The sequence below is a fragment of the Stegodyphus dumicola genome, chromosome 1 (assembly GCF_044657685.1).
Source record: "Stegodyphus dumicola isolate Sdum_Otavi_A_Nest chromosome 1, ASM4465768v1".
NCBI classification, from domain to species: Eukaryota; Metazoa; Arthropoda; class Arachnida; order Araneae; family Eresidae; genus Stegodyphus; species Stegodyphus dumicola.
This window is the reverse complement of record NC_140768.1, coordinates 208,206,128-208,230,877: the sequence shown is the minus strand read 5'-3', so window position 1 is coordinate 208,230,877 and position 24,750 is coordinate 208,206,128. Positions and strand designations below refer to the sequence as shown.

Below are 24,750 nucleotides of genomic sequence, written 5' to 3'. Positions count from 1 at the left end.
TTAAGGGCGCAAATGTATGTATTTTGTGTATATAATGTCTCTGGTTATGTATAACTATTTAATTGAATAGATATTGAATATCTATTAAACATAACAATTCGATTATCGCTTTCCATTTGAAATTGGTAGTGCAATGAAGGAAAAAAAAATGTTTATTCGGATTTTATGCATAAGTTTAGTCAATAAACATTAATTTAATAATATTTATGTGAGAAAAATTTCTATTTTACTGTCAACAAGTACACAAATATATTTATTCCCCATTTATCTTGTGTATATAACGTTTCAGGTTTTATATAAATATTTTACATGAATAGGCATTGAATATGTATTAGATACTGGAGTCATATTATCTTTCTCAGATTGAAATTTGTTTTCTAATGAAGAAAATGAATGAATATTCATATTTTCTGTATAAATTTAATAAAAAAAATACTACTACCTTTTAATAAATAAATTTTTTTCGATATGTTTGTATTTTTTATTTGTTAGTTAAGTATAAAACAGAATTTATCTTTATTTATTTTCTACAAATAGACTTCTCAGAGTAAAATGATATTTATCTGATATGGAGTTCCTATATTTGAAACCACCTCTCTCAATGATAAATAGCGGTTCGTCTAATTCAGGCAAAACTTTTTTTTTTGTTAAAAAAATAATAGATGAAAAAATTATAAAACCCTTTCCTCGTAAAGTTATTTGGTGCTATGGAGCATATCAAAATCTGTTGCATGAAATAACTGGTGTAGAATTTTATAATGGGTTGCCCTCAAATATCAATCGAATATCTAGTGCACTTATTATTATTGACGATCTTATGTCTGAATTAGGAAATGATTCTATACCATCCAAATTATTTACCAAAGGAAGCCATCACAGGAATTTGTCTGTTATTTGTATAGTACAAAATATGTTTCATAAGGGTAAAGAAATGAGAAATATTTCTCTAAAAGCTTCTTTATTGCGCTGTTTCAAAAATATAAGAGAGAAATTACAAGTTTACTATTTAGTAAGGCAAGATGTATCCAGGTGAAACGAATTTTTTTCAGGAAACTTTTTACGACACAACTAGTTTACCTGATGGTTATCTTTTCATATATTTAAAGCCGGAAACAGAGGAACAAGTTCGCTTGCATACGGTGTATTATTTTCTCTGGTGATAAAAACTTCGCGCATGTTCCACGGAGATCAGTTTTGACTTGAAACATCATGATGCTTGCCGGTATTGATTTCGAAGGATTTCAACTCAGGCCAGAATGTTTCATTATTAAAGAATTAGCGTTTCAAGGTACTGGTAATTCCTACTTTGGATTCCTACTGGACATTTCTGCGTCCCAAGTCATGGGAAAAAGCTCAACACAAAGCAGAAAATCGTTTTTTCATGAGTGGAACGCAATATACTTGGAATGCTATGGAATTCTGGTGAATTTCCTAACGAAAACCTTCAAGCCATTCTACGTTATTTATTAGATCGCTATCATAGCGCATTTGTAAAAGGATATGAAAACTGTAAAGTTTTAGAACAAGTGGTCAAATCATGAAATTTTAAATCTGGATAACTTTTGTTGCCCCAAGGTGTATAATTTACTGGCAGATCCCTTTAAATGCAGATTTCATTCTCCAAATCACTCGCACTGTGCTTTATTCAAGGCAACTACTTTTTCAAAATTTATTTTAAATATATGCCAGTGACTTAAGATATATGATATTCTTCTCCGTCAATGTGCCAACGTGTGCAGATCGACATTTAAATGAATTAGAGATATTATCTAAAAGTAAAAGGAAAGCAAATATTCTTCGAAACTATACAAATCCTGTAATTAAAGCTGTCCGTGAATACGTGACAAATGACTTAAAAAATCAAATTACTTTTATTTATATCAAAAGAAAGAAATAATAAGTCGAAAAACACCATCTTTATGCGGTACAAAATCTTAACTTAGAACAGTCATAAAAGACCTTTTAATTTATTACAAAAGTTTAACTGTTAGAGGACAAAATAGCCTCTTTTGAAGGAATAAAACTTTGCTTTAAAAAGTCCAAAATCACCCCAAGAAATATAATTTTACAATGTAAAACCCAATAGATTCCTATAAACATAAACTAGTCTTTAAAAGAAGAAAATTACCTTTTATTTATTAAAAGAATTTTATATTTAAAGGTAGAAAAACTCCTTTTTTGTCTGATGTGAAACTTTAATTTTAAAAGAGAAAAATTGCTTCTATATTTATGTTTAAAACTTAAATTTCATAAAATATAAAATGACCTTACATTTTACTTGATAGCGTTGTGAAATTCATAGATGTCAGGACGATCCTCTTTCTCTTAAACAAAGTTGTAACCAATATATATATATTAAACAAGATTTTGGAATCCACAATTTTTAATTAAAATGTAACCAATATATATATTGGTTACAACTTTGTTTAAGAGAAAGAGGATCGTCCTGATATCTATGAATTTCACAACGCTATCAAGTAAAATGTAAGGTCATTTTATATTTTATGAAACTTAAGTTTTAAACATAAATATAGAAGCAATTTTTCTCTTTTAAAATTAAAGTTTCACATCAGACAAAAAAGGAGTTTTTCTACCTTTAAATATAAAATTCTTTTAATAAATAAAAGGTAATTTTCTTCTTTTAAAGACTAGTTTATGTTTATAGGAATCTATTGGGTTTTACATTGTAAAATTATATTTCTTGGGGTGATTTTGGACTTTTTAAAGCAAAGTTTTATTCCTTCAAAAGAGGCTATTTTGTCCTCTAACAGTTAAACTTTTGTAATAAATTAAAAGGTCTTTTATGACTGTTCTAAGTTAAGATTTTGTACCGCATAAAGATGGTGTTTTTCGACTTATTATTTCTTTCTTTTGATATAAATAAAAGTAATTTGATTTTTTAAGTCATTTGTCACGTATTCACGGACAGCTTTAATTACAGGATTTGTATAGTTTCGAAGAATATTTGCTTTCCTTTTACTTTTAGATAATATCTCTAATTCATTTAAATGTCGATCTGCACACGTTGGCATATTGACGGAGAAGAATATCATATATCTTAAGTCACTGGCATATATTTAAAATAAATTTTGAAAAAGTAGTTGCCTTGAATAAAGCACAGTGCGAGTGATTTGGAGAATGAAATCTGCATTTAAAGGGATCTGCCAGTAAATTATACACCTTGGGGCAACAAAAGTTATCCAGATTTAAAATTTCATGATTTGACCACTTGTTCTAAAACTTTACAGTTTTCATATCCTTTTACAAATGCGCTATGATAGCGATCTAATAAATAACGTAGAATGGCTTGAAGGTTTTCGTTAGGAAATTCACCAGAATTCCATAGCATTCCAAGTATATTGCGTTCCACTCATGAAAAAACGATTTTCTGCTTTGTGTTGAGCTTTTTCCCATGACTTGGGACGCAGAAATGTCCAGTAGGAATCCAAAGTAGGAATTACCAGTACCTTGAAACGCTAATTCTTTAATAATGAAACATTCTGGCCTGAGTTGAAATCCTTCGAAATCAATACCGGCAAGCATCATGATGTTTCAAGTCAAAACTGATCTCCGTGGAACATGCGCGAAGTTTTTATCACCAGAGAAAATAATACACCGTATGCAAGCGAACTTGTTCCTCTGTTTCCGGCTTTAAATATATGAAAAGATAACCATCAGGTAAACTAGTTGCGTCGTAAAACGTTTCCTGAAAAAAATTCGTTTCACCTGGATACATCTTGCCTTACTAAATAGTAAACTTGTAATTTCTCTCTTATATTTTTGAAACAGCGCAATAAAGAAGCTTTTAGAGAAATATTTCTCATTTCTTTACCCTTATGAAACATATTTTGTACTATACAAATAACAGACAAATTCCTGTGATGGCTTCCTTTGGTAAATAATTTGGATGGTATAGAATCATTTCCTAATTCAGACATAAGATCGTCAATAATAATAAGTGCACCAGATATTCGATTGATATTTGAGGGCAACCCATTATAAAATTCTACACCAGTTATTTCATGCAACAGATTTTGATATGCTCCATAGCACCAAATAACTTTACGAGGAAAGGGTTTTATAATTTTTTCATCTATTATTTTTTTAACAAAAAAAAAAGTTTTGCCTGAATTAGACGAACCGCTATTTATCATTGAGAGAGGTGGTTTCAAATATAGGAACTCCATATCAGATAAATATCATTTTACTCTGAGAAGTCTATTTGTAGAAAATAAATAAAGATAAATTCTGTTTTATACTTAACTAACAAATAAAAAATACAAACATATCGAAAAAAATTTATTTATTAAAAGGTAGTAGTATTTTTTTTTTATTAAATTTATACAGAAAATATGAATATTCATTCATTTTCTTCATTAGAAAACAAATTTCAATCTGAGAAAGATAATATGACTCCAGTATCTAATACATATTCAATGCCTATTCATGTAAAATATTTATATAAAACCTGAAACGTTATATACACAAGATAAATGGGGAATAAATATATTTGTGTACTTGTTGACAGTAAAATAGAAATTTTTCTCACATAAATATTATTAAATTAATGTTTATTGACTAAACTTATGCATAAAATCCGAATAAACATTTTTTTTTCCTTCATTGCACTACCAATTTCAAATGGAAAGCGATAATCGAATTGTTATGTTTAATAGATATTCAATATCTATTCAATTAAATAGTTATACATAACCAGAGACATTATATACACAAAATACATACATTTGCGCCCTTAATGACAATAATATGGACATTTTTCTTTCACAAATACATTTTAAAAAGTAATATTTCTTGATCAAACTCATACACAAACCGCGAATACTCATTTTTTTTTTTTTTTTTTCCCCTCTTCATTAGAATAACAGGTTCAATTTGAGAAGGATAATCCGACTGTAGCGTTTAATAGATATTCACTTAGAATGTTTATAGATAATCTGAGACATTACATATAGACAAAAAAATGGGAACTAAATACATTTGCGTACTTATTTACAATAAAATAGACATTTTTCTCTCATAAATTAGAGTAAATTGGAGTATTTAAAAAGTAATATTTCTTGATCAAATTTATACACCAAATGCGAATACTCACGTTCTTTTTCTCTTCATTAGAACACAATTTTTAAGTTTGAGAAGGTTAATCTGACTGTAATGTTTAATACATATTCAATGAATATTCTATCACAAATATTAGAGAGGGAAAAAAATTAATTATTACCTCACATGTTCAGTTGCTCAGGTGCTGAAATACTCGAGCGGCTGTAGAAGTGAATACTTTAGAAATTCGGTCTTCCTGGATTCTAAAACATGAATTTTTAAGTAATTTTTTTTATTGTCCAAATACCACTATATCTAATATATCCTAAGCATGGTAAAATGTAACTGTCCGAAGTCAAAAAGCAACAAAGTTTATTTCGAGGACAAAACGGAGAAAGCGCGGGAAAATCGAAATATTTACAATAGGTGTGTTTTCTAAAGGTAGAAGCGAAATATACTCTCACTTGTTCACTGAACATTTTTACTACTGACACTCCCAAATGCTTTGCGGCCCACCAGCGGCCGAGCGGTACAGTCGCTGAACACTGGTAGATCGGTCCGAGGTTCGAATCCCGCGAACGGGCTGGCTGCATGAGTGTTTTCTTGGTTTTTCCCATGTGAAACGTGTACAAGAGCCAGTTTCCCTTAGAAAGTTCTCCACGAAGGCATCCCTCCCCTTAGGAAGATAACCCTACTGTCCTTTGCCATAATTAAATACACACCCAAATACTTTGCTCAGAAAAGTAGAGTCTAACTTGTTCTTGATATGAAATGTAATTTGATAGTGGGAAAAATTTAAATGTATATACATTTCATTGCAATTTTGTGTCTAAAAATAAAATTAATATTCCTTTGCATGTAAATAGAGAATATTCGGGAATGCTCCTTTTTTTACGTTAAAAAAATGTGCCTTTGCGAATACGTTACAATCTGTTATTATACCTATTCAAATAACCTAATAATACATCGTACCAAAATTAATATTTTGATAATTTTTTTTTTTTTTTTTTTTTTTTTTTTTTTTTTTTTAATGTGTGTGTGTGTGTGTGTGTGTGATTAAGGTTAGTTTTTAAAAATAAAATAAAATTTAAACAGGAAAAAAATTAATATCGTTATTAAGCCTGTAAATTATGATTATTAAAGTAAATGGAAGAAACTTTCTCTGTGAAGATAAAAAGCAAATTAATTAATTAACACGGTATAATGATATAACGCGAACTTTCGTTAAGACTATCTTGTTGTTTAAATTCAGTTAATTTACTGCAATTAAGTAAAATAATAACTAATGTCCCTTTCATCAACATTCGGACAAAACCGCTTTGACAAGACTTTCCCTCTGACCCTAGTAGAAGGTTGTAGGGGGGAAAGCAAAGCACTTGGAAGGGAAAGGGTGGGGTTGGGGGATGAGAAGTAGTGGGAGGGGGTGGGGGAAGAGGAGTGCCATGGAGGTAGGAAAGGGAGGAGGGGCCATTCCGCGCTAGAAGTGAAGCACTGCTTTGAAGCTTGGGTCACCAGACGGGGTGTTTTTTGTTTACATTCAGAAGCTCGCTTGACAAAATTCTGATAGTATTTCGACACACGACAGTTCCATAGAAATCGAAAAAGGGACACTCTCGCATGAAAGAAACATTCATAGTGTGATGGATAATAGCAATTTGTATAGTTTACTGACATTTACGCAAAAATCACATCTTGGTTATTTTTCGATAACTAACAACAGCGATTTTGATTATGAATTTGTTTTATAAAATTCTAAGCTGTTGCACTACAAAAATATAGATTTTAAGAAAATTGCTAAAAGAGATCTGCCAAAATTTATTTTCTAGAAGATTTGAAAAGTTTGAAAATTGATGGCTAAATGTAAATATAAAATTATGTATGTTAAAATATTTGTAATTAGGCACATAGGTCAGATTAAGTTTTTATTAAATAGAGTAACGCATGCAAGGGCTATCTGCCTAAAGAGAGAGATGCCATCGTGGAGGAATTTTGAAGAAAAACTGACCTTTGAGTGGGTATTAAAAATAATACTTATAATTTTCATTCAAATTATATTCATATATATTTTTTATGTAAAACTTTCGGGTGTATGCTAAATTAGTGTAAATTACTTTACACGAAAAATATAGTGAATGCACAGAAATTAAAGATTTGAACATGCCGGAAATGATAAATAGGAAATATGTATGGGTATTTATGCATGTGCTTGCAAAAAGCATGTATCTGCCTTTGACAAAATACTTAAATATTCATTAAATTATTTATAAATGTATTTGAAATGAAGAATTTATTCACTTATAAACAACTGTGATAGTACTGTGAAGAAATCTAATGATTAAATGTATCTAATTTATAATGATTATAAATGTTATCTAAATGTATAATAATCTTAATATTGAATTGTAAACATAAATTGAAATCCTGTTGACAAATACGTTATAAAACTATTTAAGCAAGAATTGTTCGTATTGGAAAGCGATCTGTTAAAAGGTATTGTAAAGCAAATGCTATGAGATGCGCACTTAAGAACGTAATAAAGAGTTTTGGAATATGTATTGTTGAAATGAAGGGTAAAAAAAAATCTGATAAGTATAATTAAAAGAATTATTCCCTTTATATTTTATAATAACTCAGTTACAAGTTTTAAATAATACTTAAAAAAAAAAAAAAAAAAAAAAAAAAAAAAAAAAAAAACCTTATTTTATTCCCTTTCAGAAATGTTCAGAGAAAGTCAAATACTATTTTCCTAATAATTCTCTAATTTAAAATGAACCGAATAGAGCATTAATTATAAATTGACTTACATTTTTCGATTTAAAAGAAGCCAAAAAATCATGTCATATTTAAGAAAGTATTTTAGGAAGAAGCTCTATAAATAGAAAAGAAATAATGCATAATTTTAATATTAATAATACAATAAACTTTGATCTTAATTTTTGTATCTTAACCGAATAAAATCGAATTACCTTAATTTTTTTTTCTAATGTAATTAACGAAAACATGTGAAAATATTTCATTCAAATTAAACCATTCTGAGAAAACTGTCCTGTGAAAAGTATAGCATTTAATTCCGTTCAGAATGAAATGTTGTTTAAAAATATGTTGTTTTCACATACTTAGGACTCTGAAGTGTTGTAGAAAAAGAAAATATATACATTTATATGTATATTTGCGACGTAATTACAAAATATTTACACCCGAACGCGTCAAATCCCATAGAACTCAATGGTAAATGACCCAATGTTTTGGTCACCACGTAGGGATCGCCGGTGCTTCAGAGCAGGGTACGGAGAAACTTGTTTAGGGCGACTCCTTCTTACTTCCTACCTCCATGAGGAGCGCTTGGGAGGAGGAGGGAGGGGGAGGTGAGGGTGGAGAAATTGCGGAGTTGCGGAGCTTCTTTTGTTCCAGAATCGGCCTTTACCCACTACTCCACTAAATCAGAGAGAGACGATTCTCTCGTGATCGCCATGCTTCTCAGTTTTGCACTAACAACATTTCCCACTCTCCAACAGAAAATATTTGTCACTTAAACATTAATAAACTTTATTTCAACACACAGACAGACAATATTTCTTCACTTCAGCTATTAGAAGTACTTATCGCTAAATCACTGTCAAAAGCACTACAAGAATTACCAAAAAATTTGTGAACTGACGATGTATCAAATAAAATGGTTCAAAACATGGAATTTATCATGATTCTGTGAGAATGATTAACATCATCATGAAATTTGGACATTTTTAGAAGTTTTCTAGAAATTTGAGCATTTGGAGTCTAGAAGAGTATTATCATCTCGCCGATTCTTAAGCGAGGAACATTTCCCGGTGACCCCGTTTTACACTGATCAATCCCTTCGGCACTAAGTAAGATTGTGGCACATGTAATACTTCACCAGCTACTCCTATTCATTGAACAGAACAAGATTCTGATTCCCGAATTCAAGCAGAAGCATTCTCCGGTTCATCAACTGTACCGAGTTACTGAGGAGACTTCGTATTGAAACAAGACTGCTTACAGCCTTACAGCAGCACAATTAATCTTCCTTATCGTTTTACATTTACTATTTTCCTCCTTCTGACAATGATACCATATTTCTACAAACAGACAAAAGACTTTTCCTAAAAGGGCATCTTCGCTTGCTTCGTCAATCGGATACATCCCTATATCAGTTCCTTCAAGACTGAGTAAACGTAGGTTATACTGCCCTCGAAGGAAACTTTGTGATCACCCATTCATAATAAAAAGTTTTTATTTTGAGTAATGGAAAAAAGAATACTACCTGGTTGAATGTTTTCCCATAATATAGACACGAAATCATCTCTATCAGCTCTGCTCTGTTCATGCCAGAAACCAACAGCATGCATAAATTCATGTATCACAATACCAACAAACAAACAGCCGTTTCCTAATGACAGCAGCTGTTCTCCACCATCTCTTCCGATCATAGAAAAACATCTAAAAGAAAATAATACACTAATTCATAAATTTTATACTTTTAATTTCTTGTTTGTCAATTTTTTATTTATTTTTAAGGTCTTTTGTGTTTTCAGAAATTTTCGCAGAAAACAAACGGAAAGCATCGTCGAAGAAAAAAGAATGGAAGGGCAATAACTCGTAGTTTTAAAACATTGATGTATACTAAATGTAATAGGAAAAACAAAGCGTCAGCAAATAATTTCGAAATATTTGCGGGCAAAATATCGAGATATAATATAAACCAACTTCAAAAGCATATTTATCTACAAAGCTGGGTATAATTCTCTATTTAATACACGCACTCTATTTAATCGAATTGAATACTAATCTTTGTTTAATCGTGTGCAAAATAAGAGAATTTGTAAATTATGTCTACTTTTACGAAAGGTATTGAACCAAAGGTACTTATTATGTCGCCAAAGAATTATGCAAATTTTCAGAATAGAATACATAAGTGTATACATGTGTGTCTGTGGAGCTATGATGAAATAAGATGCAGAATTGTCGGTTGATTGGAGGCAGGCCCTTCACAAGTGCATGTGGCTACAGAGCTCACTGTAACGCCCAGTGTCTCTGCAATTTATGAAAACAGTTTAGGATACTGAATCCATATCGAGATGTCTCGGACAAGGTCGACCACGATCCCCAACGACGAATGAGAATCGTTATTTTGCATTTTCAACGAACTGATACAGGACAGTTACAGCTTCACAACTCTCACGTGAGCTGAACCCGAGTTTGAGGATCAACCAGCAGCCCAAAAGTTTATGAGATAGAGATGTATGCCAGAAGAACTGCTGTTTGCGTCCTACTCATTGTAGGACACGAGAGAGCGCGTTTAGTATGGTGCAGACAACATGCGCCTTAGACTAGACTACAGTGGAGCACCGTGCTTTTTACAAATGAGTCGAGATTCAGCCTAAACACTGATTCTCGGCTTACCTGTATAAGTGAAAAGCCTGGAAGACGATACCTGAAACCTCCTTTCTCGGAGAAAAGGATTATTGCAGTGGTGGAGATTAACGCAGCAATAAATTGAGACGTCTCCACATCCCTGCATATGTTGACAAAGGCTCCTTGGCTGTTATGAGGAACAGAGAGGAGATCTTATAGCCCTATGTTTGCAGTTTGCAATCAGTTTCGACAGAGTTTGAGCCCTGTTCCCGAGTATTCTAGTAATTATAGCATTGAACCCTTCAATCTTTGAGCGCGTATACATAAAAAATTCAATAAATTGTTGCAGTGCAGTCAGAAGTTATGACTATTGATTTATTGGTTATAAAAATGTTTAAATCTTACCCTTCTCTCCTGGTGACGAACACATAATCAAATTCGAAGCTTCTAGGAACAAATCGAATGCAGGTTGCTTTATGAAATTCTTCTATGGCACGAGCAATGATACTGCGGTCTCTCCTGTCTAAAGAGACTGCATGTATTACAATTAAATTAAAAAAGCGAAATGATAAAAATGATTGTTATAAGTATTTTTATATGAGACATATTTTGGTTTCATAGATATAAATCCACAGCAAATGCTTAAGTTCGACAGTCTGATGATCATCGAACGCGAATTTACAGACATGCAGAAATGAAAGCGTTATTCACTTCTGCGTTTTATAAATTTGTGTGGCTACGAACCGATGACTATGGAAACAATATATTATACAAAGGTCTTGAATGATAAATATATAATAACTGAACTGAAACCTTCTCGTCAGTATTTCGTTTTGTCTCGACATGAAACTGTTGTGTATAAAGTTTAATATTAATATTTAGGAAGTTAAAAGTATAAAGTTATTATAATCTTAATTCTTTAGTCCTAGTTATGTCTCAGAGCTCATGAATTTTAGAATGTGACAAAGAGGTGCGTGAACAAACAGCAGTGTTGGGAAAAAGAAAGGGGGATTAATACGTTTTTTCTCGGTGTGCACAGGTCGGAAATTAACGTGGGGAGCTTCTTAACGGTATAAAGTCTCATATCCTTAGCGAGCATAAACTAACGAGATGCTAGAAGACTGTGTGAGGAATTATCCTCAAGTTTTAAGTACCACAAAGTCCAGAGAAGGGTGTAAAACACCCTTTATTAACTCAATCTGGCACAGACGGCACCGACTCATGCTTACAAAAGCCAACACTTAGCTTAACTCAAAAGGTAACAAGTAACTTAAGACAGATTAGAATTAAATCAACCTAACGGCCTTTCGCAGATTACTTAATGCGTAGGTAGGCTTGTAAAAATTGGCGTAAACAAGCTTAATGGCTAGAAGCGCTCAACGCCGCAGAAATCTAGTAGCTAGAAAATCAAAGATAGAAACGTGGCCTCGGGTGGCAGAACATGCTCTCCTCTCTTTCTGAATTCACCTTCCAAAACCTTTTCTTAAATACTAACTTCTCTTAAATTTAACCTTATTTAAATGCACGCGCGCTGACTCATTAACATTCTGGCAAGAAAGCGTGGATTGAAAAACGAGAATAATAGGAAAGGTTGTTTCAAAAATAAAATTAACTATTAGAAAATAAGTAAAGCAAACTATCCACGAGAGTAATGAAAATAAAAAACTAAAATCTGAAAGCTTTCAGATTTTATATTACGCCCAAATGGGCATTTTTATTTATTTTTTTTTTTTTTTCCATTTACAGAATGCGTTTCGAGAGCATTTGAGCTTAAAATATTTAAAAACAGCATATCTTTCGAATTTCCGATAGACAGTCTCTCGCGCTGGAGATAAAATTATTTTATTCCCTAAAGCTTTAAAACTGTTGAGAGCTCCACTGCTCTCTTCGAAATCGTTGAGGTTTTTTAATCAAAAATTCGTTATAGTTTTGCAAATTATGCAATATACAATAAAATATCCAAATTCTTCATTATTCAGTTTCTTTAGCCCAAAGCGGCATTAGCCTAGAAGGTTTGTTAGTTACGAAACGGCATTTTGCGTTGAACCGCTTAAATGCAATGTATCACTGTTTTGTTGAAACAGTTTTGTGCAATGTTTTTTCAAAGTGTTGCCACCAAATGTTATCACCCTTTTTTATATTTAAAGAAATTAAGTAATGAAATCTCTGCATGTATGTATGTATGTTTCTCACATCGTGAAAAAACGACGGTACCTAGAGCCATCAAATTTGAATTACGTAGTCCTCCACCCAGAAAAGTAAGAAGGAAACTGAAGCATTTAAAAATTGAAATGCAACGTATAGCACTTAACAGAATTTTAAATTTAGATCGTTAATTAACAAAGGTCATTCATAAATTAATATTTTTATAAAGTTTTATGCATAATTCTTGATGAAAAATACAGCCTTAAAATGCTTAGAAAAAGGAAGATAAACAACTGCATGAAGTTACCTCTATAAAAAATTTGCTTAGTTAATTATGAAATTATTTTCTTTCACATTTGTTAATCTGATATTATTTTGGTGGAAATTATGAAATTGTTTTGTTTCCGTTTATTCTTAAAGTGTCTTTCACGAGCTTTCAAATCTTTATGCGAATATGCATTTACAACTTTTAAAACCCGAAAAGCGCATGTTATCGTCATGCGATGATTTGTAGGAGCTTTATTTTTTACCACTGATATTTTCAACGACAATGTTTTTAAACTGCGAAGTTTTTGAACCGCTTTCTTTCCGACGACGAAATTTTGTACCACGATACTTTCAGAACTGAGATGTTTTCTCTTTGCTTTGTTTTCTCCCAGGATGTTTTGTATCGCCTTGTGTTGGTTCTCCGTGACGTTTTCGTCCGCGATGTTTTCGGTTGTAACCCCGTTCTCGATATTCATCTCTCTTGCGGTATTCGTCTTTCATTCACTAAGTGGTTAAAGAAGATGTTAATGATGATTCGCTCAAAGTGCCTCCGTTAAAAATAAAATCAACATCAATAATTTCTAGTTTTCTTACAGTCTGTGTATTTATAAACTCGGAAATACTGATCCCATTCGGGTGGTCGTCTAGAGAAGTGATTGCCACGACATGATTCTATTGAGTTACTCTGGAGATTTGTATGATGCGCTTAGTTTATATTCGAAATAGGAGTCTGTTAACCACGACGATATAAGTTAGGAATTTAAAAGTCCTCTTGATAATTTTTATTGTGCCTTTTTAATATTCAGAATACGTATCTTCTATTAAATTTCTGTTAGCTTGTGGATTAAATGAAATAGCAATGCAACTTTTTACCGAATATGAGGTCCATTGGACCGAAATGAATCCTTAAATATTCTAGATTTTTTCACCAAGCATACAACTCAGCGTTAGATTCGAGTATTTTTTCAATTAGCTTACTTGTCGTAATATCTCAATGGCATGAATTCGAATTATCATTAATCATCTATTTTGTCTAATATTACATGAAATATATTACATGAAAGCTGCATTAGGTAATCAGTGTCATGCCTTAATCTTGCTTCCCAAAACTTAAAAGCAATAGAATTAAAATGTAATAGTGCAGTGCATTTGTCAGTATTCTCCCTATCCATGGACTGCCCAGAGTTACCAAGAGTACAGACAGAAAAGTCCTTAAGTCGAATTTTAAAATATATTCATGCAAGTGTTTTATAAAGTTTTTAACACTTTTGAAACAACCAAGCAACATAGAGAAAGAAGTTTGCATGATAACCCATTCTGATTGATTAATATGATGCAAAAATTGCCATTTACACCTTGATAGAATATATTATGGTGTGAATAGAAATCAACAAATATTTATGAATTACGTTTTGTTAGAATTTTAATATGGAAAGCAGTAGTGTTTGATTAAATGCATATCAGATTTCAGACTTTTGAGCGTGCTGCTAATTTCTCTAAGGAAGGAGGTGGGGTATATTTTTACTTCTTCGTACGAAGTAAAAAGCAAGTATTGTAATCGCGAAAAGTTTCAGGCAGCATATTTCAACGAAAATATCCATTTTTACCGCTATCGAATTAAATTTAACGATGTTTTTGCGTAGTATCTGTACGTAAACACAGAATAAAAGACTTTCCCCGCAAAAAAAATTATAAAACTGCTTAAAATGAATTCTGAAGAGAATTTTTCGTGGCGTCTGTACGAACGTATGTACGTACATACGTACGTACGTATCTCGCATAACTCAAAAACGAGTAGCCCCAGAACGTTGAAATTTTGTATATAGGGCTGCTATAACAAGTAGATGTGCGCCTCGTATTTTGGTTGCAATCGGCCGCACCAAACGTATATAAATATATTTATATATATATCCACTCTGTTACCCGGCTCAGTGATCTCAGTTTCTTTACTCTTATATGTTTGTAAATTGTACATTTTTTGCTTTAAAAATGATTGAATTATGTTGTTTTTATCTTCCGGTTAAGGTTTTTATGCCTTTAGTAAATCTGTATGCAATATTTTTAGAATTATCAACAATTTTAAAGTTGTTTAAGTGCCGCTAAGCCTTTTTTTTTATGGCGGCCATTGATTGTTTACATTTGAAACAGCAGACTAGTGGATTTGTTGCCAATCTAGAGAAACTTGGCTTCGCAACAACAAAGGTAACGTCTTCATTTATTATTGCCAATTAAATCATGTTTAATTCTTTCTGGAATTTTTTCGAGGAAATAAGTGTTTAAGATTTACTTCGTAATTTTTAATATAGATATTTTGAGTTTTTATGTATTTTTGCCTTCTCGCGAAGTGAAAACTGAATTAATTGAATGAAAAATACTCAATCGTCTGTGAAAAACTGTTTCTTTTTTGCTTTGTCTGCTTAATTTCTTTTATACATCATTTTAGCTTTATTATAGTATTTGAATAGAACATGTGGCAACGATTAGATAATTCTATTCTTTAAATGATATAAATTTTGTGCATTCTGAGTTATAATATGAACGAAATATAATACTGTTAAGTGAATCTAGCGCCAGAGTGTCGCTATGGTAAACAAATACTAGAGTGAATTTTAAAGAATGCATTTATTCTATTGTGGTTTATGCGCTGTCGGCGAAGCAGATTTAAGTCAATATAATAAGTTTAAATGAAATGCAAGAAAAAATGCGTATAATTTAATATTTCGTACAAGGAAGTCATGTGGTGTACACATCAGATTTTTATTTATTAGTCCAAAGGGGCTTTGTCCCAGAAGGACTATTGTTTCCGTTTTGCGATTTTGCGTTTGAATCACTATAAATGTCCGTTTCACTTTTCAAACTGTTGCTACAAAATGTTAAAGTCTTGCATTATATTTGATGTGTGATGTGGTGGTGTGGTGTATTTAATTATGGCAAAGCACACTAGGGCTATCTGCCTAAGGGGAGGGATGCCTTTCGTGGAGGACTTTCTAAGTGAAACTGGCTCGTATACACGTTACACATGGGGAAAACCACGAAAACGCCCATGCAGCCAGCCCGTTCGCGGGATTCGAACCTCGGACCGAACTACCAGTGTTCAGCGACTTTACCGCTCGGCCGCTGGTGGGCTCGCATTATATTTGAAGAAATTAAATAATGAAAAATCTGCATAAATGTATGTATATTTATTGCATTGTGATAAAACACGGTACGTAGAGCCATCGAATTTTGAATGACGTAATCCTACTGCGAATATGGACATGTGGAAGCCCAGATTTGAAATTTCGAATTTGTTTTATTATCGATTTTATATTTTGTAAAACTTTAACGAATTTTTGATTAACAACTCAAGGATTTCAAAGCGAGCAATGGCAACGTTATACAGAAAAAAAAAAAAAATCTCCAGCGCGCGAGAGTTCGTATCGGAAATTCTAAAGGATATGCTCAATTTAAAACTATTTTGCGATATTGCTCTTGAACTGAATTTTATGGTTTAAGTGCGAATAACGTGATGTTTAATAAATAAAGGTAACAGACAAAATGTTAAAAAAAAAAAAAAAAAAAAAAAAAAAAAAAAAAAAAAAAAACCCTTTGGATGTAATTTAAAATCTGAAACCTTTCATTTTTTTTGTAATTATTTTTTTTATTTTTTATTTTGAAGTTATCGTATTTAGTGTCTGTTTCTTTGTTTTATATAAGCAATAAACAATTACAAACATTTAGTTACAAATGACTATTTCGTTTTCGTGTTATGATTGTTTATATTGTTAAATGGTATGTAATGTATATAGAGAGACAGAAAGCAAACTAAACGATTTTGTGTCTCCCTTCCCAGAATTTATATGAACTAATACCATATGGAATGCATTAGAATAAAAGTTTAGTTTTTATTCGTAAATCAATTTCTAAGAAATTTTTGTTGCAGCCTGAATTTTTAGATATAAAAGGTTTTTAAATATTTTTTTAATTTTTCAAAAATATACATGTTTTCCGTTATGAAAAGGGAAACTCATTTACCAAATGTCCTCGATATAATGTAAGGAATTTCACCAGCCGGCCATTTCATGCGGTTATCCCGGATTGCATTTCTGCCCTGAAAAGAAAAATTCGATTTATGCATGAAAATTGAAGTAAAATCTTAAACAGCACGTTTGTGTCTGTCTGTATATAGTTTTGAACTTAGCATTCGTCTAAATACAATGTAGAAATGAAAAAGTCTTAAAGTCGAAAATCCTTAGAAATACTTGCAGAGTCATAACACGCCCATTGCTGTCCATATAAATTCAGAAGGCTGCCATTTCCACAAATAGCCATTTGTAGAACTGTGTATGTCATATAATGAGAATAAATAAAATACTCAGAGAAAACTTACGGAGGAATTTGCTTAATGTTAGAAGTGTTTCACTACCCCTTTTTCCCATAAAGCGTCTGCGTGATATCCAGAGCTTAAATTGCTCCGGAATCCATAAGTTACTTTGATGATCGTACTTTAACACTTTTAAAGAAAGAAAAATCCTACATCCACATGGTTTATTCTCCAAGTAGTGCAATAAACTTATGAGAGCGAGTAAAATGTTTTATTCCTGAAAGCACTAAAAATGATTACCTTGGTTGCGCCTTTCCAGCGCTAGTGACCTCTCACTGCAGAGCTCCTGCAAACTTGAACTATGGAACCAAATATGAGGGACAAAAATTTTCACATGTGCTGACATTACATTTGTTCTCATGTTGTTATCAGGTAGGAATTGGGGGAAACTTTTTTGCCCAGTCACATTCTGCTTAACAGCTAGAATTATACGAACAAGTCATCGCGGTCAGAAAGCTTAGGACTCTTCTTTGTTTTCGAAGCATTTCTTCATTTAAATTTCTTTCCATGCTCCCATAATGTTTCTATCATTCTCTCTGTTCTCATTAGTGCCGCTTTAATGGTTTTAAATAAGCAACAGACGAAATGACAGCGGCACGTGCAAAGCAAGTAAAATGAATGTTTCTATTATAAAAAGACTGCGTAGAAACGTTTTCGTTTTTTCTTTGCCTGTATTGTCGTATCTTATCTATTTTCAGATACATTGTGCAAAAATTTTTAGTAATTGTAAAATTATTATAATAAGTTTAAGAAATATCAAAACTGCTAAAAATTTTGGCGACCTTTTGCTGCAGGTCCCGTGACCCACAGTTTAAGAAACCCTAAATGGAGGATAACGTGTCCTCGCTTTCTAAGTTCCAAGCTTACTTTCGAATATAGATCATAATGCACATAGATTTTTAATAACGTAGTAATTACACGAACACCCGTAACATCAGGAACACATATAACAGTAAAGAAAATTAGAAGGTAATTAGATCAAACCAAAAAATTTCTGTTGCTGATTAACTATATTCGAAGACCGTGCGCAGAATGAAGAAATTTCGATTTTTAAATACAAAAAATGACATTCGAAATGTAAATTTAATAATTAATTTGTAGTTTTCGACTTTCTGTTGTAGTGTTGGTTGTTAACTTTTAGCGTGATATTCCACAGGAACACTCCTCCACAAGGTATTAGGTAAGTCGTTATTAATTATAAAATAACTATATAATACTTTCTCTTAATATCTGAAAACCATTAAGAAAGCAAAACAATAGTCTTCTAGTGTCACAAATATTTATTTCAAAAACAAAAAATTTCTATTTAGTTTGAAAAGCTTGATTGTTTGATAGAGGAAAGAAATTTAGGGTGATGATTCAGATTCTGACAATTTCGACAATCAAATTAAAGTATTTGGTAACTAAGTGATTACAGCATAGAATCGGCACGTTGCCATTTCAAAGCCAAAAAATCACGAAAATTAATTTATCTTAATATGTGTTTAAAATTTTCAAACTTAAGACAAATCGAGTTACAACTCTTAAATATTGTCATTTTTTGCCGCCATGTTCGATCTGGTAGTAGAGGAACAGGCCACCATAGCGCTATTTCTGGAGACGATGGATGTTTGTAAATGTATAGTGTCTTTGCAGTATGGGGGCACTTAAAATACCGTTGAGTCGAAAGTCCCCCCCCATAGAGTTTGTTGTAAGATAAGGGGTTATACAGGATATTCTGTATCAAAATTGGGACAGAGCTGGGCAAAGTTGTAGAGTCACTTATATGGCGCCCAAGACCTTCGCCACCGACTGGAACAACCCTTTCCTTCTTAACTATGTTACTTTCGTGGAGCGACCGGTATGATAGTCCCCGAAAAGCTGTCACGCTGAGATATCCATATTCGAGCACCAGGCAAGACATGGAAGTAAGTGACTGTTTAGCGTTTTCAAAAAAGAGGGCACTTAAAATCTGACGTCTTGAAGGTACTGTCAATTGTTCCCTCATCAAGACGGAAAAGGGGCAAGAAACTCTCAAATTCCATCACATGCAAGTATCCTTCATCAAAATCAGTCTGAATCATAATAAAATAGTCCTATTATCAGTTCTATTGTATTGAATTAATCGTACTATTACCAGTTCTATCGAATTTAAAATATCGCTGATGACATTTCGAGGAGCTGGGTAAAGAAAGCATATATCTACAAACATCCACGTAAAAATCTGAGTCAGAAAATTGATATCTTTGGATTTTGGAATAAATAACATGCATTTACATAATAGAAATAACTGAGTAGTACTTTTGACTTGGTGCTTACGACTAGATGTTTTTCAGAAAGGCAAATGGTGTAGCTGCTTAGTAAAATCCTATTTTAGTAAGCAATAAAATTCAGTTTTACTAAGCAGCAGAAAAGTGTTCCAAAGATGATAATCTGAGACTATGTCTCTTTGTGAAATTTCACTTTATATCGTTCAGTTATTATTATTATGAAACACATACTTTATTATTTTTTTCGGTGTACGAACAAATTTAGTGTATTTTCGCTTTCAGGAAAGATGGCAGCAAACAAAAATATCATCTAGCATAAAGTGACCACACGTCCCGATTTCGGCGGGACAGTCCCGATTTTTGGAGGACTGTTCCGCGTCCCGCCGATTTTTAAAAATGTCCCGCTTTTTAGAAAACATCTGCATTTCTTATTTTAAATATACTACCTATTATTTATTAATTATTATAGTAAATATAAAGAAATAAAAAATACGTAAATAATAAAACACATAAAATGCATGCAGAGTAAACTAAATTAGGCGATGAAACGAGTTAGATTTACTCGGTGGTGTTCGATCATTATCGTTACGTCTTGTCAAAAGGAATATGTATTGTTAACGGAGGAACAGCTAGCATTAGGCTGAAGGGCTATTTGCTTTCCACACCCTAAACCACAATCAGACGTTTCAGATCAATTGATTGTATGTCGTAAATGATCAAAATATTGTACGACAAAAAATTTGCATGTGCAAGGACAAAAACCGAAGCAATTATTTGTAATGTTTTTTCACTATATTCGTTTTCACAATTGCAGAAAGAATTAGATAAATGCACAGTTATATCCATATATTATGATGCTTCTAACCACAAAGATTTAATATTATTTCCCACAATTGTTAGACATTTTGATCCAGAAACAGGAATTAAAATTAGAATATTAGATTTTGTTTCATTGCCGGGTGAAACTTCACAAATATTTTTTTATTCAACAAGTAACTATTTTAAAAATTAATAGTTTGAACAATAAAATTATTGCCTATTGTGAAGATAACACTAACGCAAATTTTGGTGGAAAAGCTAGAAGAGGCATCAATACGGTTAGGTTGTGCGGCGGACATTGGTAGATAGAAAATGCAGGTTCACCCACACGCGGTGTGGGGTGTGGGCGTGGTCAATGACGTCACACAGAGGGCGGGACCAAAGGCACCGTCATCACACTAGGAGGCGTGGTCACGAGTGGAGTTGAGGTGTTGGTAGATTGCTGATTGAGTTGTAGACCTCCTGCTTTTCATTTAAAGTTAGTTTTTTTTAATTGGCAACGGGGTCATGGCGTCCTCTAGGGATGAAAAATGAAAATAATCTGTTTAGGAATTGCTCATGGCGTCCTCTACGGACGAAAAAAGAAAATAATTTATTTTAGAAATTTCTTTTTTTAAAAAAAAAAAATATTCTCTTATTCAAAATATAGAATTGAACTCTCAAACAAAATATCTCACCAGCTCAGCAGTTTGAAGATTTTAACCACTAAGCTGATGTGATACATTCAGATTCAGGTAAAAAAGCCTATTTAAGAAAATGGAATTTGAATCGACTCATCAATTTATTCTGATACTTTTATCCTTTCTAGTTTTTCATGAAACTTTAACTTATTTCTCAGGTTTTCTGTTTCATAATAACATATTCATTTACTGTCATATTTTTTTAATACTTAACGTTTCTAATTTATTTGTAATATTTTATTTAATTTCCACATACTATTTTTTTTCATACCTTCATAAATTTCAGAATACCTGATTTTTAACTTATACGTTATATTTCACAAACGTTCCCGCACGTGCTGTTTATTTGTTACATTACTTAATTTTAGATGCAATTTCACACTTTTTTTTTTTAACGTTATAATGTTCAATATATTCTGAATTTTAACTTCATTTACTTTTTTTAAACCATTCTAGTATTCTATACACACTTTAACTTAGTGGTATGATATTTTATTTAAAAAGAAACGTTTATTTTTCATGATCTTAGTTCTTTTACTAAATTTTCTACAGAATTTCTAATTTCTTTCACGTGTTTAACAACATCTTCCTTACATTACCGAATATTTTTTTAAAAAACTTAAGTCTATAACTGTTAATTGCTTTTCTTACGTTCATGATTTCCCTTCTGTGTTTATATTTTTTAATTCTAGCTTAACTTATTTATTATAATGTTTTTATTTCTGTCTCATCACTCGTAATTCCAACATTTTATCCCTTTTTATTCATTTTAACGATATGGATTGTTTTCATTTACTCCATATTCAAATATTTCCTTACAAATTTTATAATACTTGTTTTATTCCTCGATCATAATAGATCATCTACAGGTTTTACTCAGAAATTTCCATTCACAACTTTACAGTTTAATACCATTTATATCTAAATGTATTTCTTTCTCATATAGTTTTATGGTCTTCAAAGTTTCTAACACCATGTTTAGTTTTAAATCCCGATTACCTTTAAGTGTGTTGATAATTTTCATTTCTAATTTTACAACCACGTTCAGTGTTTCATCCACACATACCAAAATATTTCTTACATTTTCTGATATTTAGTCTATGTCATATTTCAGTACTTCAAATGAATTTACACTGCTCACACTATTATTTTTTCATGTTTTAGAGACACTAACTATACTAATTTTACTATTTTTCCTGCACTAATTGCATCTATGTCAGCACTCATGATAAACTAGCAATTGTTTTGCATCACATGCATAAAGAAATTCTTAAAACCAACTTTTTCAATATCGTACTCAAATTACTGTTTTCCAGATGGGAATTACCAGTATTCTTTGGTTTTACTCTGTTACATCTTTTTAAATTTTAACATCTTACTTTTAATTCTAACATACATCTTTTAAACAGTTTTTTCTTTTAATGATAGCCTTACCTTATTTGTTCAAATTAATTCTTTCATTCACCTTCTTTACTACCTTTCACTACCTTCATAATTCACTATGCAAACGCAATGTCTTTCACTGACATTCTGTTTAATAATACCACAAGTTTCCTTAATTGATAAAAAGCGAATTATTTCTCATTTCAAAATAGAACTACTATATTTTTGCACAAACATTACCTTTATTCATTCAAGCCACCCCTTAACCTGTAACTGACATAGCGATAGGAAAGGAGATTCTTATCATATGCTCTTTCGACTTTTGAGGTTTCTAGAACTTCTTTGACAAGTATATCAATACCATCAGAAAATATACTTAACACTTTTACCCCGTTTAAAGGCAACATACTGTTATAAGAATGGTTTTAGTTAAATTTATAACACAAATAAACGCATTTTGTGCTAAATAGGCATAAACATTTAGATTCAGAATATTTCTTTTTAATCCGATGTAAGACTTGAATTTCATTCATGATACGGATTGTCTCTTGATTTTCTTTTTGTTTACCTTACACTAATAGAAAATTTTTATTTTACAAGTTCAGCTTTTAATGAAATAGAAATAAAAACTACGATACACCTGCTGTTTTTAAGAAAAGGAACTTTGATATATTTCTGGAAATGTAAATGCTTTTAGAGGTTTCTTTCAATAACGTTGATTTTCATTACTTTACTAGCTTCAATAATTCTCTTATTAGCTAATATGAATGAAAAAAGATTGTCAAAAATCTGACACAGTATAATTCTTACGAACATACGTACCTTTACCAGCATATAGATATTACCGATTGAAATGAAGAAAGATACAGATATTTTACTCCAACCTTCATTAAATTAAAAAAATATTTAAACTTTCATACATTCCAAAGAATAAACGAAAACTCAATAGATATTGTCATGTTTGTATATATGAGATAAAAGTTTTATGAATGGTATTTAAAGTAATGCTTAGAACTTCATAAAAGCGAACATTCACTATGTTAATACACATATCATCAGTTATTTACATTAATCAATGTAATATTAATCATTACATGTACTATATGCATATATATTTAAAGTTTAATTGTCTTACAATTGAATAATTAACTATTGAGAGAAAGAGGTTCATATCTTACACTATTTAATTCACATGGAACAAATTTTTCCATCAACCACGTTTATTAAATTCGCCAAAGCTCTTTTATTTCTGCATTTTCACACTCACGACACATTTTAAATGTAACTATTGATTACCATTTCAAACACCGATATCATAACTCAGTGTAAAACTACATCATAACTCATTTTTTCCCTACTAACTACAATTTTATATATTCAAGAAGCACATCTAAGACATGATCATTTTCTATGTTCTAGCAAATCGATTCAATTGCGAACATACTATTAAGACTTGCGATTTTAGAAGACTTGCATGTATTAACGATGTCAACGTTTCTTCGTTTTTGTAAGATTCGTATCAAACCATGTCGCATTCGAATGTGGTGTAAGAGATCACTTTTTCTTTTAAACACTTCTAAACAATAAATGCAATTTATAAGAAGAGAAGTATCATGCTGTTTCAAAACATCATCATCAGCATATTTCTGTTTCTTTTGACATTAGCAAAATTTAAAAAAAAAAAAAAAAAAAGGTTCGTGAGATTTTCTTCAAATCAATCATGCTGTTTCAAAACATCATCATCAGCATATTTCTGTTTCTTTTGACATTAGCAAAATTAAAAAAAAAAAAAAAAAAAAAGGTTCGTGAGATTTTCTTCAAAACTAAGTTTTGAAATTAATAGGACTCAGTATGTTCCACGAAGAAAAGTACTCGGTTTTGGTGATGAAGGACTTAGTTACGAATTCTCTGGAACGAGTTTTGTGCAGAACCATGGACTCAAACTCTTCTAAATGTAAAAGATTATGTTGAAACGATAACTGGCAAAAAATATAATTTTGCTTTATTGAACTATTATCCTGACGGAGTGGCGAAAATTTCAACGCATAAAGACAATGAAACTTGTCTCGAACCTGAAAGTGATATACCTATCATCAGTTTAGGTTCAAAACGTCAAATGGTATTTACCAGGCGAAATTTCACATCTCGAAGCGTGGACTTAACTCATGGAACTCTCCTTGTAATGAAACCCCCAACGAATCAATTTTGGATGCATGGAATACCCTCTCAACCTGACGTTAAAGATCCTAGAATTAGTATCACATTCCGAAACATAAAAATTTCGAAAATTAAAAAACGACGCTTGGAAGATAATGAGGATGAACTTCCAGAGGATGATTGGTTTACCCACTATATGAAATCTGTTCCTGAAAATATCTTCATGCCGAATAATCGAGAACAGAAAAAAGAAAGT

General features: G+C 31.6%; 1 protein-coding gene across 1 annotated transcript in view; it reads right to left on the bottom strand.

The window, feature by feature from the left end:
* LOC118179651 (hatching enzyme 1.2-like) overlaps positions 1-24,750 on the bottom strand; it is a 71,127-nt gene that overhangs the window by 18,780 nt on the left and 27,597 nt on the right. The window contains exons 5-7 of the mRNA XM_085811618.1: positions 16,858-16,933; positions 10,837-10,954; positions 9,341-9,516 (exon numbers count right to left, since the gene is read on the bottom strand). Coding sequence (XP_085667744.1) covers positions 9,341-9,516; positions 10,837-10,954; positions 16,858-16,933 — 370 coding nt within the window. The remainder of the gene's footprint in view (positions 1-9,340; positions 9,517-10,836; positions 10,955-16,857; positions 16,934-24,750) is intronic.